This window comes from Oncorhynchus masou, chromosome 2, assembly GCF_036934945.1.
Source record: "Oncorhynchus masou masou isolate Uvic2021 chromosome 2, UVic_Omas_1.1, whole genome shotgun sequence".
NCBI classification, from domain to species: Eukaryota; Metazoa; Chordata; class Actinopteri; order Salmoniformes; family Salmonidae; genus Oncorhynchus; species Oncorhynchus masou.
This window is the reverse complement of record NC_088213.1, coordinates 25809549-25827545: the sequence shown is the minus strand read 5'-3', so window position 1 is coordinate 25827545 and position 17997 is coordinate 25809549. Positions and strand designations below refer to the sequence as shown.

General features: G+C 45.8%; 1 protein-coding gene across 2 annotated transcripts in view; it reads left to right on the top strand.

Moving 5' to 3' along the window:
* Positions 1-17997, top strand: part of LOC135557493 (thrombospondin type-1 domain-containing protein 4-like) — a 47316-nt gene that overhangs the window by 25235 nt on the left and 4084 nt on the right. For both annotated transcript variants that reach the window (XM_064990799.1, XM_064990791.1), the window contains 10 exons: positions 11915-12122; positions 14079-14254; positions 14382-14472; positions 14624-14821; positions 14993-15122; positions 15402-15606; positions 16035-16208; positions 16704-16877; positions 17287-17466; positions 17606-17750. In XM_064990799.1, the coding sequence (XP_064846871.1) occupies positions 11915-12122; positions 14079-14254; positions 14382-14472; positions 14624-14821; positions 14993-15122; positions 15402-15606; positions 16035-16208; positions 16704-16877; positions 17287-17466; positions 17606-17750 (1681 nt within the window). The remainder of the gene's footprint in view (positions 1-11914; positions 12123-14078; positions 14255-14381; positions 14473-14623; positions 14822-14992; positions 15123-15401; positions 15607-16034; positions 16209-16703; positions 16878-17286; positions 17467-17605; positions 17751-17997) is intronic.

The following is a 17997-nucleotide window of genomic DNA, read 5'->3' as shown; positions in this document are numbered from 1 at the left end:
CTAAAGGGGATGTCTGGCTTGTAATAGGGCATAGATTGGCACAGCTCCATGTGTGTGTGTAGATGATTGACTACATGGCTGTGACATCACTGTGATACTGCTGCAGACAGGTGATGTACAGTCATGAAATAGAATGTCTCATTCTAGTGTGTACAGAATCCTGGTTGGATCTGTTCATCAAGGTCATATGCCTTAATGAAGTTAATTGTGACCAAAATATTACATGTGAATGAATGGAGTCCATGAAACCGGTTTGCTTTGTCTTCTGCTAAACATCTAAAATGTGTGACGTCAGGCGAAGCTGCAGTTGGTCATTTGGCAGGAGTTGAGATTGGTGTCTTAGAGAATGATTGTATAGGATTACGTGCTCCCTCTATAATACTCTCACTATAGGGCACCTTTCATTTCCACATGTAAACATGTAGGTGTGTCCTTAAGTTGTCCCTCACCCTGTATTTAGGCACTTTTTTAAAATATCCATTCATTATGTTCCCAACACAGAATCTCTACAAACAGATACTGATGATAGAGGAAACCCTCAGTGTTTTAAAGACTGTAGAATCAACACGGTTTGTGCTATTTCAGAGACGTTTACAAGCAGTGGGCATTTATGAGGCTGCTGTGCCCTTGACCTGAGGCCTGAGGCTGGGAGAGAGGTTTGAGAAGTTTGTGGGGTATGTGAGAAAACATCCCCCAGTCATGACCAGTATATATCACTGTACTCTTCACTGTTGAGGACCCCTCTCTTATCTAGGAGGGGTCCTCAACAAGTATTGACTTACTATAGCTTGTTGCCATACTATTATCATGTTATTGCCACTTTATCCTGTATTGTATCCTGTGCTGATGTGACGTGCTACAGTGTAGGGGGTGTCTTTAAAAGGGATGGAGGAGCCCAATAGCCCTACTCCTCTCAGTGGGAAGAGTTATCCCCACAGTTCAGTCATTATTCCTGGTTGTTTTGGATACCCACTTGGGGTTTGAACCATGTAATGATTGATTTTGGGAAATGTAAACACTTCTTTTAGTGGTTACAAGCTCAGATTATTGCCTTGGTTGACTTCCCAACACATCCCTCAGAGCCTGGTTCCTCTCTAGGTTTCTTAGCCATCGTGCTTCTATATCTGGGGCGGCAGGTAGCCTAGTGGTTAGAGCATTGGGCTAGTAACCAAAAGGTTGTTGGATCAAATCCCTGAGCTGACAAGATAAAAATCTGTCGTTCTGCCCCTGAACAAGGCAGTTAACCCACTGTTCCCCGGTAAGCCGTCATTGTAAATAAACATTTGTTCTTAACTGACTTGCCTAGTTAAATAAAGGTTCAAATAAAAAATCTACATTGCTTGTTGTTTGGGGTTTTAGGCTGGGTTTCTGTAGGGCACTTTGAGACATCGGCTGATGTTTTATAAATACATTTGATTGATACAAGTTCCAGGGATGAAACCAGAGGAAAAGTCTGTGATTCTTGAAAGTATGTCTTCCATTTACAGACAGATTGTGACAGATTGTGATGGTCCATTTGTCTATTTAATTTTGTGAAGCAACATTTTTTTTAAGTGCACATGCATGGAAAGGTTATAGGACATAAATAGATTTTCTAGTTCTTTGTTGAAGGCTGCCAATTTTCCCTCTATTCTGTCATAGCAGTCAGAACGTCCATATTTCCTAATCTCCTTTTAATGCTGCAATCTGATATGGAAATGTCAATTGGTATTGGAAGTTGTACAGTACCACAGCAGGTCTAGCACTACTATGGGAGCTGCCCTTCAATGTCTGATGGATGTAGTTTACAAAGTGACTTCATTATACTGTACGCAAGTGAAAATCACCTTTCACCTTGTGATCACTGAGCAGTCCCCAGCATTACAGTAGCCTACCTCCACCACAGCTGCAGATGTGTTTCCAGTGCTGACGGTGTTGAAGGCAGTGTGTGTTGTTAGCGACCTCACCCTCATTAAACACTGTTCTGATAAAGGAGCCTCTAAAGGGAAGGTAGAAAGGAACACAGCATCTCACCATGTGGGAGACAGATGCTTGTGGCCTACGCCCCTGCCAACGGTCGGCCACATGCACTTCACATGGACCGACCAACTGAGCGGAGGGGGTGGGTTGTCATGCCATACTATGACGTTATACTGGATTCTGTGTGAGAAATGAAATAGGAATCAGTGGTAAAACACAAACAGACACTATTATATGGGACATGTGGCTCTGTATTTTCTAATGATATACAGGATGCCAGTATGGTCCTATTCTAAAAGCTGCCCAGTGTTTCAAATCAGCAGGTCCAATATTCAGTGTTCACAGGGTTTGCATTTGTCCTAGCCTTGGTAACAATTTAAAAGCTGATGGAATTTATCATTTTGTTATTTTCTAAATAATCACCTTTACTTTATACCTGTATTGTGAATACTATTCAACAACAGCAGCAGCATAGAGGGGTTTGGTTAAATGTGGAAGACACATTTAAGCTGAATGCATTGTACAACTGACTAGGTATTTATCCCCCTTTCCCATTAGAGCACCTTTAGCCTTCAGTCAGAAGTTGAGCTCATCAGACAGTAATGAGCATAGTAGAGTGAGCCTCTGTCCTGAATCCCTGCTTGCCTGCCTGCCTGCCTGCCTGCCTGCTTGCTTGCCTGCCTGCCTGCCTGCTTACCTGCCTGCCTGCCTGCTTGCCTGCCTGCCTGCCTGCTTACCTGCCTGCCTGCCTGCCTGCCTGCCTGCCTGCCTGCCTGTCTGCCTGCCTGCCTGCTTGCTTGCCTGCCTGCCTGCCTGCCTGCTGTGGCAGAGAGCACCTCCACCTCATTGTGCTGTAGTGTTAAAACAGACAGGAAGGAAAGCGTACATGGACGGAGATTAAATTAATGGAATGACTGACGCATAGCTGAGGTTTGCTGCCCGCTCCAAAGCCAAGCCACACCGCTTCCTGACATCCTGTAGCTGGCTGGCGTACCATACATACACCAACCCCAGGCTGCCTGCCTGGGAGACTCAGCGGTAGCTGGCTGGCGTACCATACATACACCAACCCCAGGCTGCCTGCCTGGGAGACTCAGCGGTAGCTGGCTGGCGTACCATACATACACCAACCCCAGGCTGCCTGCCTGGGAGACTCAGCGGTAGCTGGCTGGCGTACCATACATACACCAACCCCAGGCTGCCTGCCTGGGGGAGACTCAACCCCAGGCTGCCTGCCTGGGAGACTCAGCGGTAGCTGGCTGGGCGACCATACATACACCAACCCCAGGCTGCCTGCCTGGGAGACTCAGCGGTAGCTGGCTGGCGTACCATACATACACCAACCCCAGGCTGCCTGCCTGGGAGACTCAGCGGTAGCTGGCTGGCGTACCATACATACACCAACCCCAGGCTGCCTGCCTGGGAGACTCAGCGGTAGCTGGCTGGCGTACCATACATACACCAACCCCAGGCTGCCTGCCTGGGAGACTCAGCGGTAGCTGGCTGGCGTACCATACATACACCAACCCCAGGCTGCCTGCCTGGGAGACTCAGCGGTAGCTGGCTGGCGTAGCTGGCCATACATACACCAACCCCAGGCTGCCTGCCTGGGAGACTCAGCGGTAGCTGGCTGGCGTACCATACATACACCAACCCCAGGCTGCCTGCCTGGGAGACTCAGCGGTAGCTGGCTGGCGTACCATACATACACCAACCCCAGGCTGCCTGCCTGGGAGACTCAGCGGTAGCTGGCTGGCGTACCATACATACACCAACCCCAGGCTGCCTGCCTGGGAGACTCAGCGGTAGCTGGCTGGCGTACCATACATACACCAACCCCAGGCTGCCTGCCTGGGAGACTCAGCGGTAGCTGGCTGGCGTACCATACATACACCAACCCCAGGCTGCCTGCCTGGGAGACTCAGCGGTAGCTGGCTGGCGCTACATACACCAACCCCAGGCTGCCTGCCTGGGAGACCAGGCGGTAGCTGGCTGGCGTACCATACATACACCAACCCCAGGCTGCCTGCCTGGGAGACTCAGCGGTAGCTGGCTGGCGTACCATACATACACCAACCCCAGGCTGCCTGCCTGGGAGACTCAGCGGTAGCTGGCTGGCGTACCATACATACACCAACCCCAGGCTGCCTGCCTGGGAGACTCAGCGGTAGCTGGCTGGCGTACCATACATACACCAACCCCAGGCTGCCTGCCTGGGAGACTCAGCGGTAGCTGGCTGGCGTACCATACATACACCAACCCCAGGCTGCCTGCCTGGGAGACTCAGCGGTAGCTGGCTGGCGTACCATACATACACCAACCCCAGGCTGCCTGCCTGGGAGACTCTGGCTGGCGTACCATACATACACCAACCCCAGGCTGCCTGCCTGGGAGGCTGGCGTACCATACATACACCAACCCCAGGCTGCCTGCCTGGGAGACTCAGCGGTAGCTGGCTGGCGTACCATACATACACCAACCCCAGGCTGCCTGCCTGGGAGACTCAGCGGTAGCTGGCTGGCGTACCATACATACACCAACCCCAGGCTGCCTGCCTGGGAGACTCAGCGGTAGCTGGCTGGCATACCATACTTACACCAACCCCAGGCTGCCTGCCTGGGAGACTCAGCGGTAGCTGGCTGGCATACCATACATACACCAACCCCAGGCTCCCTGCCTGGGAGACTCAGCGGTAGCTGGCTGGCGTACCATACTTACACCAACCCCAGGCTGCCTGCCTGGGAGACTCAGCGGTAGCTGGCTGGCGTACCATACATACATCAACCCCAGGCTGCCTGCCTGGGAGACTCAGCGGTAGCTGGCTGGCTTACCATACATACACCAACCCCAGGCTGCCTGCCTGGGAGACTCAGCGGTAGCTGGCTGGCGTACCATACATACACCAACCCCAGATGATACCACTATGGCATGTCTAACTTCAAGTCTACACCAAACCCTTATGATACTGTACCACTATCACAAGTCTAGCTTGGGAGACTGACAGGATGTCAGGGTGAGAGCACTTCTAGCCGTTCACATCACAGTCAAGGAAGGTTACAGGAAGGTCTGGTTAATTTCCTTGACCACAGTGCCAAAGTGCTCTGTGATTTCAAACCAGGCAGACAGCGAAGGCATCCTCAGTGAGTGGGAATATAGATAGAAAACCATAATCAGTCTCAGAGGGGATGTTATTTTGGCATTTCTATAGATCTATACCTTCGTCTTTCCAACCCAGTCAGCAATAGTCAACTATGTTTATTGAATGTAAGTATTATTTTGTGCATTGGGGAGTCAAACTGAAAGAGTTTAAGTTGGCCCAACTGATGTAGGATTATGTAGACATAATTTCTTGCATTTGGTTTGATTTTAAACACTTAGAACCCACATATTTCTCATTGCCTGCACTTCTAATACGTATACAGTATGACCCAGTTTACTATTTACTACTACAATTTCTTCCAGAGCAATGAGTAACATTTTTGATAAAACAGACAATGATCCCCACTCATCTTTTTTTAATGTTGAGATTGTGGTCAGTCATTGAGTTTTCTATAGATTTCAGCATAATGTCATTTCCATTCGGTGGACATCTTGCTGTAAGGTCACCTCCGCTATGAATTATTATCTGGTATGACATTGCCTCAGAATTCTCAGCTTGGAAGCCCAGTAATGTAAATATTACATTTCCAGATGAGCTGGCATATCATTGCAAGCCAAGTCTTGATAACAGCAATGGCAATGCTCCAGCAGAACTCTCTGCTGGCTGTACAGCAAGTGAAGAGTTAAAAATGTTCTCATAATGTTCACGAAACAACGTTTGTTACTCTTTGGTCGTAAATTTGGTCGACAGGGTGTGCGTGTTTTTTTTAAATGTCAAAGTGGAGTGTTATCATTTGAAAATAAAGGGAGAATTCCTTTAATCTGAAGATATTCTCATTAGAATTTAAGTTGAATCAAATGTCATTGGTGAAGCGAGGCCAAACCATTGAGCTGATACTTCATTCCAGAGCCTGTTATTGTTATTAATATGTATTCCATTAATGCAGCATTCATTTAGTTTGTTGTAATTTGATAAACATGTTGTGACAACATGTTAGGTGTTAAAATATTAGATGTCATGTTAAATAATATGCAAGATTTCAACCTTGGAACATTAAACAAAAACTTTTAGTATCGGTGCCCAGATACAGCTGGATGCATAGTTTGTGCACTCCAAGTTTATGTACCCTGTAATCGTGTTAAGTGTGTTAATATATTCAAATTCAATCTTTATAAACTCAGCAAAAAAAGAAACGTCCTCTCACTGTTAACTGCATTTATTTTCAGCAAACTTAACATGTGCAAATATTTGTATGAACATAACAAGAGGACCTGCAACAACTGAAACATAAACTGAACAAGTTCCACAGACATGTGACGAACAGAAATTGAATAATGTGTCCCTGAACAGGGGGGGGGGGGTCAAAATCAAAAGTAACAGTCAGTATCTGGTGTGGCCGCCAGTTTCATTAAGTACTGCACTGCATCTCCTCCTCATGGACTGCACCAGATTTGCCAGTTCTTGCTGTGAGATGTTACCCCACTCGTCCACCAAGGCACCTGCAACTTCCCAGACATTTCTGGGGGGAATGGCCCTAGCCCTCACCCTCCAATCCAACAGGTCCCAGACGTGCTCAATGGGATTGAGATCCGGGCTCTTCACTGGCCATGGCAGAACACTGACATCAGTGTCTTGCAGGAAATCACGTACAGAACGAGCAGTATGGCTGGTGGCATTGTCATGCCGGAGGGTTGTGTCAGGATGAGCCTGCAGGAAGGGCACCACATGAGGGAGGAGGATGTCTTCCCTGTAACGCACAGCGTTGAGATTGCCTGCAATGACAACAAGCTCAGTCCGATGATGCTGTGACACACCGCTCCAGACCATGACAGACACTCCACATCTAAATTGATCCTGCTCCAGAGTACAGGCCACGGTGTAACACTCATTCCTTCGACAATAAACACAAATCCGACCATCACCGCTGATGAGAGAGAACCGTGACTCCTCAGTGAAGAACACTTTTTGCCAGTCCTGTCTGGTCTAGCGATGGTGGGTTTGTGCCCATAGGAGACGTTGTTGCCGGTGATGTCTGTTGTGGACCTGCCTTACAACAGGCCTACAAGCCCCCAGTCCAGCCTCTCTCAGCCTATTGCGGACTGTCTGAGCACTGATGGAAGGTTTGTGCGCTCCTGGTGTAACTCGGGCAGTTGTTGTTGCCATCCTGTACCTGTCCCCCAGGTGTGACGTTTGGATGTACCTATTCTGTGCATGTGTTGTTACACGTGGTCTGCAACTGCGAGGACGATCAGCTGTCCAACTTGGTCTCCCTGTAGCTCTGTCTTAGGCATCTCACCGAACGGACATAGCAATTCATTGCCCTGGCCACATCTGCTGTCCTCATGCCTCCTTGCAGCACGTTCACTCAGATGAGCAGGGACCCTGGGCATCTTTCTTTTGGTGTTTTTCAGAGTCAGTAGAAAGGCCAATTTAGTGTCCTAAGCTTTCATAACTGTGACCTTTTTTGACCAACCATCTGTAAGCTGTTAGTATCTTAATGACCATTCTAAGGGTGCAGGTTCATTAATTGTTTATGGTTCATTGAACAAGCATGAGAAACAGTGTTTAAACCCTTTACAATGAAGATCTGTGAAGTTATTTGGATTTTTACGAATTATCTTTGAAAGACAGGGTCCTGAAAAAGGGACGTTTCTTTTGTTGCTGAGTTTAGGATCATGTATACAGTGAGCAGTCTTGGTGCTCTCTCAGGAACTCATTGAGCGATCTACCTTCCTGACTCCCTGGTAGTTTCTAGGCTGGTGGGTCTGGCATGGCACCCAGAGTATAATATCATGGGAACCCCTAGTCTAAGCTCTGACAAGACCCAAGTACATTCTGACCTCAAGCCATGGACATGGCAGAGATCAGAGATCAGAAGAGTTATGGTCTAGGATCAGTTACAGCAATGACTGAATAAAAGTGTCTGGAGTCCCTGATATGCAGAGTGTGTGGTTGATAATGGATCATTTGTGTAGATGGGGCTCCTGAAACAGCTGCATGAATCTGGATGTATTTGTGCACCATAGTGCTCCCTGATAGGCCTATACAGTACAGCCGTCTGCACATGTTAATGTCAATCACTCGTTAGCTTAAATCTCCTTGTCATTAGTGTATTTCTCTGTCTAAACATCCACTCACAAACAGTCTCCATTTAAACCCAGGGTCACAGTCCCACGCATGTGAGAAACCTGAGCAGTCAGTCCACTGATGACTTTTCCCACAACATCTATAACTTCCTTTACAGAAGATGGGGTGGATGAAGGTCTCGATTCAGTCAGAACTAGTGTTAACCGGCATTGGCAGACATACGCATAGCAGATGTTTTGGTGGTGTTGGAGGTGTAACTGTGGTGTGAGCTGACAAATAGGTGAGTGGCTGATCTTGTGTCACAAACCACTCCCTTCCTTATTATCCCCACTGCATTAGAAGTTCAAAACGGCGATAGAAACTGTAGGCTTCTAATGCATGTTTTCAATTGAATTTGAATGGGGGGGTTTATAGTCTATCCGTCTAATCGAGGTGTAGACAAAACAACATCACACATTTGAGTGTTAGAACTTGTAATGTGGCTGCATGCGATTTGGCGGATTATAAAATTGGGTGATTTTGTTGCCACGATAAGCTAACGCAAGGAGCCGCTTGTGGATCTGACAGCTCTAACGTGTTTCTATCAACAACACCGCCAAAACAATCGCTATGCGGGTGTTGACTAGCGCAGATCTAATAGAATCTAGCCCGAAGTCTTTACAGTCAAAGAAGGTGGGGGCTGGTCGACTTAAGGACTGTAAGATGTTTCTAACATTCCTGTTGACTCCAGCATAAAGTCACTGTGACCACTCATTTTATATTCATATTCATTCCTTGTGGGAAACCACAAACCAAGGTCCCCCACACAGTTAAAAGAAACATTATTTCAAGGCAAGTGTAACCTGCGCCAAGCCTGTGGGAAAAGGATCAAGTGACATGGAGTGTCTTTGCAACTGTTTATTGACAGTTTGTGCATGTTTGTAATGAAATAAATGTTGGTTTTCATTCCTTCTTTACCCACTCAATTAAAGTGCATTAGGCACTTATTTTAAAGCTCCCAAACCTTGATTTCTGAGAAGAGGCGCCTCTGTGCACAGCTGAGGACATGCTTGAAATTGGGATAGCTTTACCATCATAGTGAGACAGTAGTTTAAGGGTATCTAATAACCTTATAAATGCAAACTCAAACATTTGTTATAAAGTGGTTACTGGTATGATGGAAAGAGACCGATAGTCTGCTGGTTCAGTTGTGTAGAATTTCATAAATTCAATTCAATTAAACTCAACAAGGGATTATTATCCCTATCATGACAAGCCAATTCCTAAAAGCACAAGACCTTACATCTATTGTATCTGGAAAAGTACTGCTGGGGTTTATTGGAAGGCTAAAGTTGTTTTCATCCGACGTTCCTCACTTTGACTGGAAGTTGACTACTATCCTGACACGTCTAACCATTTCCAGATGAGGTGGATTTTAGTGACATTTAAAGGACCATTATAGTCCTACTGAAAGGGGATGTCGTCCAGTGCCAAGCATAATTATAAACCACCCACAGAGAGCAGATTAGAAAAATGCAATGATGTGGTCTCTTAATAAATTGAGTACTTAAACGCTGTGAATCTCCTTGAAAGGGAAAAACTAGGATTCCTCCAAACTTGGTTCAGTGGGACACCTCGTTTGGATGGATTCGTGATGCAGGACCTTTTATATTTGATATATCAAGGACAGCCTGGATGACTGTTTTCAGGTTTGGGAGACAAATGACTGCTGGCTTCACTGTTTTGCATGGGCTATCATCTGTTCTCCAAAGTCTGTTTTGACAGTTTATGATTTGAAAGATATACTGTACATTAACAGTGAAACTATTTGATATCAAATAATACCATATTAAAAGGCTTGGAAAACCTTATTGCACAATGTTTCTAAAAACACTACTGACGCCTCTTAGTCACATGATATTTCATACATTGACGGATGACTCAGATTACGGGTAATACATTATGTGACTCTATATTCATACGTTAACACACAGTGATTCAGAGCTTTTCTCTGGAAAATGGCCACAGACAGCCATTACTCGCCAAGCTTGTCAAGCTGTAGTTTATGAGGGGAAGGAAGGAACAGTTTTCTTTCTCCTGGGATTAAGGCTAAACATTGAAATGATATCTGTGATAATGTTGTTGCTTAAAGTCAGGGTGTTTTATGGTGAAAATTGAGGAGACCGATACCACTCACTTAGTATCCCAATTTTTTTGTGATAGCCTTGCATACTGTATATGTGATGTATGAAAATAAAATGTGTAAACTCATATGGAACAATCTGGTTTTCATCATATACCATTCTTACATTTGAGTGCCTATAGGCTACAGTATGTATCCATAATTCCACATAGGCTAATATAACATTTACCCTGTTTGGTCATTTCTCAGGGCTCTTAGTTTGCTATTCCCTCTCTCATCGCTTATTTCCTGTGTAGAAGGAGGTGGTGTGTATTTGTTTTGGCCTGGGTGGAGTGTTGGCCCAATGCAGACCTCGCTGCAATGGGTGGGCGAGTGCCAGGCTTCTGTCTCCTGAGCCTACCCCAATCTCCTCAGTCCACCCCTAGCCCTGGCCTGGCTACCATCTCCCCTGTTCCAGCCACATGTCCCAGCCTGCATCCAGCCTGCAGCTGACTGTCTTCCTGCAGCTCCAGGAAGAACTAAGTCCGCTGAGAGAGCATGAATCTACAGCAAAACCCTTTTTAATTACCACTGTAGACTGCTCTTCATTTGTTTGTGTGATTATTCTATGTAAGTCTAGTTATGTCCCGTGCTTAAGGGCCACACACAAAATGTTGTGTAATATTTTTTATGAATGTTGGGACTTAATATATACAGTTGGTCTGAGAAAATACGCCGGTTTAGCAAGGCAAGATCCCCATTAGTCCTGGTTTGGGATTGGGATGAAATTGTTTGTGACAGGGTTTTGTCTAAGAATGGGGGGGATTATTGACTGGACTGCTGAATGTAACGTTCCCTGAGAGATACTGACTGACTAAAGACTAACATTGGCAACCGTCCAATCACAGAGGAGCTTTGTGTCATTAAAACAAAACAGTTTTTTTGTCCCCTGCTGACCCCTCCCTTGGTCGTTCGGTTCGAGGTTCGAGTGGTGACTCTCCACTGCCCAGGGGTCTGCAATTATAGAAATACGGTGGCCTGCTGGGATCAGTCCCAACCAGGCCCCTGCCTGCAGCACATGTTCACACAGCGAGCTACTTTTATGTCTGGATTGGCTGGATTTATCGACTGCTGATTTGAGTGTTCTATACTAACTTTATCCAGGCTTCCTGTAATTTATGAGTGCCAATGTGACAGAGAAAGCTAACACCCTCGAGGATTTGCTTTGGGAGCCATTACTACTCTAGCATCATGCCAAGAATATGCCTGTTGTTGGAATGAAGCCGGCTCAGGCTAATTGGTTGTTGTGTTATGGTAGTTAATTATGTGCAGCAGGTCAGGGAGTTAGAGAGGTGAAATAACATGGGTTTGTTTATGAATATGCTGGATAGGCTTTGGTTTATTATCTCTCATTCTCCCCTCTTTACTTGATTAATGAGGTTGCTCATGTTATTTACTTTTCCATGCACTTCAGTGGTAAAACAGTTGCCTGTTAAAACAGATGTCTCAGTAGCTCAACAGTTGAACATTGCTTCACCTCAAAAATCCTACAGTGCCTCTGCTTACAACAAAAAGCGTACAGTACTGTTTGTAATGTACTGGTATTGATTAGTGAGGTGCAATACATGTCTTCTGTCCCCTCCTTTAACCTCCTCTCTCTCTGACAGAGTCTGGGCTGCGATGAGTACCTGGGCTCAGGCAAGGTGATGGACAAGTGTGGGGTGTGTGGCGGGGACAGCACGGCCTGTAAGCTGGTGTCAGGGCTCTTCCAGCAGCACAGCCTGAACAAGGTGGGCTACCACAAGATAGTGGAGATCCCAGAGGGAGCCACCAAGATCAATGTCACTGAGACGTTGAAGAGCAGGAATTACCTGGGTGAGTAGGACTGTGACTGCCCAGTGTTTTAAACCGGGTCAGAATGTGTTAGCCTGCTGAGCTAAAGCCTAGACATTACCCACTGGGTACAGATGTCAATTCAATGTCTATTCCAAGTTGGTTCAATGTAATTTCATTGAAATGATGAGGAAACAACGTTGATATGCCCAGTGGGTAGCTTGGGAGTCTTCATGTCTGAGGCAAGGTTACTCAACACACAAGCATGGTTCCAAACCACCTCTGTTTAACTACAGAGTTACCAGCTCTTTATCCACTGCCCCTTAAGGCTCCATACATCTCTGTCTGAATCAGACCCATGAGCTATGACACATGCACTAACAATTTTAGGTTTTCCCTTCGACCACGTTAGATTATGTTTCATATTACATTAACAGTACTAATAAAAAGTCACAATTTAAAGATAAGCTTCAGGTTATAAAACATCTGACAGCAGTAGCTATTTTTGAAATATAATTTAGGTCATGTCTTGCTACATCCGTGCTGTGAGCCTGGTATCAGGCAGCAGGGAACAGCTGCTTCTTAAATTGATTTGATTCATTTAATTAAAAGGCAGCTCAAATACAGAGCAGGAGGGATTTTTCTGGAATTTTGGATGTGAGCATTTCTATGTTGTCAGTAGTAAGTAACCACACAGTGTACTTCTGGTTACAATCTGTTATTTAATTAATTGAATAAATAATATCTTGTCTTTATATGAGATCATAACAGTGTGACACAGCAGTGGGTCTATTGTGTTTTATTGTTGGAGACATTGGTATATAGATAAAGAGAGAGAGAGAGAGAGAGAGAGAGAGAGAGAGAGAGAGAGAGAGAGAGAGAGAGAGAGAGAGAGAGAGAGAGAGAGAGAGAGAGAGAGAGAGAGAGAGAGAGAGAGAGAGAGAGAGAGAGAGAGAGAGAGAGAGAGAGAGAGAGAGAGAGAGAGAGAGAGAGAGAGAGAGAGAGAGAGAGAGAGAGAGAGAGAGAGAGAGAGAGAGAGAGAGAGAGAGAGAGAGAGACTCACTTACTTCCCCTGGCCTGGCTGCTCCCCTCAGGGGTAAGTATATAAACACACTTTCATTAGAGGACCTTTTCCTCTAGCCTTCCCATCCTTTTTAATTAAGGTGAGGAATTTCACTGCTGCCTAGAAAACCACCACTACTGACTGAACACAGCGATGAAACCTACTTTGAAACTACCTTTCTAAGTCAAAACTACTAACTGGAAGTGCCAAGTTATGCCTTGCTTTTTTAATATGAGTCCCCACTCAACCCCTACACAATACTTACTCAGTGAGTAAGCACCTAAGCAGGAAATGTAGAGTATGCGTGAACAATGGCTCCTTTCTGTGACTGCTGTTCCTGCGTCGCCTGGCGTTGTTGTTGGAAGAGTTCATATATCAGTGGGTAAAAGCGTGCTGTGATGCAACATCCTGGGGATAAACAGGACTGAGGATTCTTCCACGGAACTACTTATCATTACCCTTATCCCCTGATGTTTGCCCCACTCTCCTCAACAGACTTCTGTTCTAGTTTATTTCTGCATGCCTAATATGTTCTTTAAGTTGTCCAAACACTCTTATATTCAGTAGTCTTAATGTTACTTGTCTAATGTTCAGCATTTAAAGAAAAATAGCTCACTCCTTTCAAAATACAGAAATCCTCAGAAAAAAAAGCTGTGTCTTTTGTAAATGAGCAAACCTGTTAGTAAAGAGCTGGCAAAGCTTTATGTTCATTGTGTAGCTGAATCTCTCTACAGCCAGTTTGGAGAATTCCATGGTTAGGGCAACAGGCCATCTGAAAAACATTACAGAAAAGTTACATATCTGAAAACTTGAGTGCTGGCAAGCAAAACATTTTGGGACAATGTCAACAATGGACTAATGAAACAAATACCAAAATATTGTTTTTGGGGGCAGTTTTATTAACGGTCAACCATCAACTCATGGTCTGTCTGCAGCTCTGAAAAGCCGCTCAGGTCGCTCCATCATCAATGGGAACTGGGCCATTGACCGGCCAGGGGAGTATGAGGGGGTGGGCACCATGTTCACCTACCGACGACCCAATGAGGTCACCAGCACCGCCGGGGAGTCCTTCCTGGCTGAGGGGCCAACCAATGAGATCCTGGATGTTTATGTATGTAATCAGTCAACTTGTATGTACAGTAAAATGTAGCTCATATTGGCACATATTTCTCTGGCAGTTTACACTGGCACATTAAGTTGTAATTAACTTGTTCACTGAATAATTTTTTTGTCCTCAGGTGATCTACCAGCAGCCCAACCCAGGAGTGAGCTATGAATTCATCCTTCCCTCTGACAACCCTCCACAGCACCCCGACCACAGACCTGGAGGTGAGGCTCCGCATAGTTACTGATGCATCTGACTGGGACTGTATGGCCTAAATTAACTCTTAGTCCACAAAGGGAGGGGGTCGACAAGCATCTCAATGACTGAGATTTCCCCTGTTTTTTTTTGGCTGAAATACCATGTTCGATCTCTCAGGGAACACTCTGTATGGGCAAAGTGGGAATGATCACCGGGGCAACCCCAACCAGGATGGGTACGATCCAGCAGGAGGGGGCAATTACCCTCCCCAGGTACCCAACAACCAGGTACCAGCAGTCCTGCCACCCAGACGTCAGAGAGAATACAACTGGAAACTGTCTGGGGCAACAGAATGTAGCGCCTCCTGTGGCAGAGGTAAGACATGGCATGTATCTTTGTCTGAACTGAAGCCCCAAAAGGTCTCAACCTCTGATGCTATGATTGATACTAGTTGATCAACTAGGTTTAACAGATTCCCTCAGTGAGTAGTGACGATGCAGTATTGAGGCATGAACATCTAACGCTCTTCTGTGTATTGGTTTTCAGGTAGCAGGTACACCATCTTCCGCTGTGTCCACAGACTGAGCCATGAGCAGGTACCAGAGAACCAGTGTGACAGCAGCACCAGGCCCAGTTCACAGGAAGAGCCCTGCAACCTTCAGTCCTGCCCTGCCTTGTGAGAGACCCCTCTATCTCAACCACACTTACATTACATACAGGGCTCTTAGACATTACACACACTGGTTCAATACATACACGGAGCTTTAGCAGAACTCATAGGACCCAGATTTCTATATTCTTCATGAAAAGTTCCTGACCCGTCCTCTTTATAGTCTAATAATTAGATCATAATTAGAATCTAATTGGACAATTGACCATGTTTTATTAGCTATGTTGGTACCACATAGCTATTGTGTCCCTCTGAATGTGGGGCCTTGTGTGTCCTACTGTGCAGCTGGGACATTGGTGAGTGGTCGGAGTGCAGTAAGACATGTGGCCTGGGTATGCAGCACCGCCAGGTCTTGTGCAGGCAGGTGTATGCCAACCGGACCCTCAACGTCCACACCAGCCGCTGCCGCCACCTGGAGCAGCCCGAGACCACAAGTACCTGCCAGCTGAAAATCTGCAGCGAGTGGCAGATACAAACTGAGTGGAGCGCAGTGAGTGAACGCTGTCAATCAATATGCTTCAAATAGTATTTGTTTCAAATACTTTAGCTGCACTTGTTTGAGCTTGCTCGGCGCATGGAACTATTAGAATAGTCTTAAAAGTGTAAACCTACCCCACCCACCTGAGGCAGGCTCAATCAAACGTTCAAAGTACTCAGACAAGATTTAACCTACTGTATTAGAAGAATGTATCAGAAAGTACATGAACCCCAATTAGATAAATGTTATCATTCCTCTAAAGTTGCTAACATTCCTTATCATAAATGAAATCCAAGCAAGTATTCTATGGAGCTTTTTCCTAGTTGTTTTCACAGACAACAGGTTACATTCATCAGAGAGAACTGACCATTATTTACACTGTGAGATGACCTGAAAACTACCCCTATAGTATTTTTACTGCCCCTCCTGTGTTTCCCCAGTGCTCTGTTCCCTGTGGCGTGGGCCAGAGGACCAGGGACGTGCACTGTGTCAGCAATGTGGGAGACTTTGTGTCGGACGAGGAGTGCAACATGAAGCTGCGACCCAGTGACAATGAGAACTGTGACATGGGGCCCTGTGCTAAAAGTTGGTTCTTCACCGAGTGGGGGAATAAGGTATGTATGTGTAGGACTGAGGACATGGACTCTCAAGATCACCGTCTAACACTTTTCTAACCTAATACTGTAGTAATTGTTGAACTTGATTGGATTGCATCTACTACAGTATTATAGATGCAAGATTATAATTGAATACAAATTGACTTGATGCTAGTGTTAAAAATGGGGGTGATACATTACATTACATTTACATTTAAGTCATTTAGCAGACGCTCTTATCCAGAGCGACTTACAAATTGGTGAATTCACCTTCTGACATCCAGAAAAACTAAGGCCGGGATTCAATCAGTTGGCGTTTTGTCAGCTTTTGTCAGCTTTGCACCTTTTAAAGGCAATGTTCCACATTCACAGTAAACGCTGCATATGCCGGCTCAATTGGAAATTACCTTTGAATGTCAAGTGCACTATACACGGATCTGCCGCTGATCGGATTGAATCACGGCATAGGTCAACTGTTTGTATTGCCACTTACCATGTCTTTGCTCTCTGCAGTGTTCTGCTGAGTGTGGGATGGGCATCCGGACCCGTGGCGTTCTGTGCCTGACCAATCACATCAGCAGCTTGCCTCTGGAGGGGTGTGGCCATGAGCGCCCCACTGACTCTCAGGTCTGTAATCACGGCCCCTGTGAGAGTCGCATCGAGTGGTTTACAGCCCCCTGGAGTCAGGTAAGACAGGACAACACGGGGTCAAACTGGGCTTGTAGGGACACATCATCTGGGAAAAGATTAGGATGAGGATTTGCTGCTGATTTTACAGATGTCTCCTATCCATTTCTTACATTTTTGCTGATGTCTCATGTCAGTGTTGTAAAGAGGAACACTCAGATGTTACAAATCCATTGTCCATTATTTCCATTTGAAATAGCTTTTTAGTTCAAGACTAGGCTTAATCTCTGTCCGGGAAACCAGCCCTGTAAGTAAGGTGTACCTTCTATAACTCAGGTCGGCCAATCAACTGAGCCAATGATGCCTTTTTCTTTTTTTAAATAAAAAAACAAAACATGTTGAAACAGTTCAGATGCCTCATGTCATGCCCATGTGTAGTACTACCTATGGTATTTTCTCCTTCCCCCAGTGTTCAACGGAGTGTGGCTCGGGCAGCCAGCAGAGGGCAGTGGTGTGTCTGATGAAGACTGACGAGGGGTTCAATGTAATGCCGCCCTACGAATGTTCTTCTCTAGACAAGCCTCTTAATCAGCAGAGCTGCCACCTAAAGTCCTGCGGGGCCAAGTGGTACCACACAGACTGGAGCGCTGTGAGTAACTGTACACACACATGCCCACACATGCATGCACTCACACATGCTTTTATGTGGAGTTGTGAAATACACTCTCTTGAAAGTGTAATTGAAGAAAGGGAGAATGAGGTTTGAACTGTATTCTCTGTCCCTGCAGTGTTCTAAGACGTGTGAGGGGGGCTTCCGTGTGAGGGAGGTGCGCTGTCTGTCTGATGACATGCTTTCCGGTGAGGGCTGTGAAGAGGAGCTGAAACCAGTGGAGAGAGAGGAGTGCAACCCAGAGCCCTGCGTCCCACACATAGGTCAGTTACTACTGTGTAGTAAACATGGATCTGGGGCCAAGGCACCTCCACTGGAATGTCATACAGTTGGATTGGTTAATGATGGCTGGTCTGGTCCTAACTACTGCCAGACAGTTTTAATGAGGATTAGAGGGGATTTTAGTCTGAAATGGTTCAACATTTATGAAGATCTTATTCCATACAGAAAACTTGTGAAAATACTTGAAGTTTTCTAAAACTTAAAATCACTGATCATCACTGACTTTCG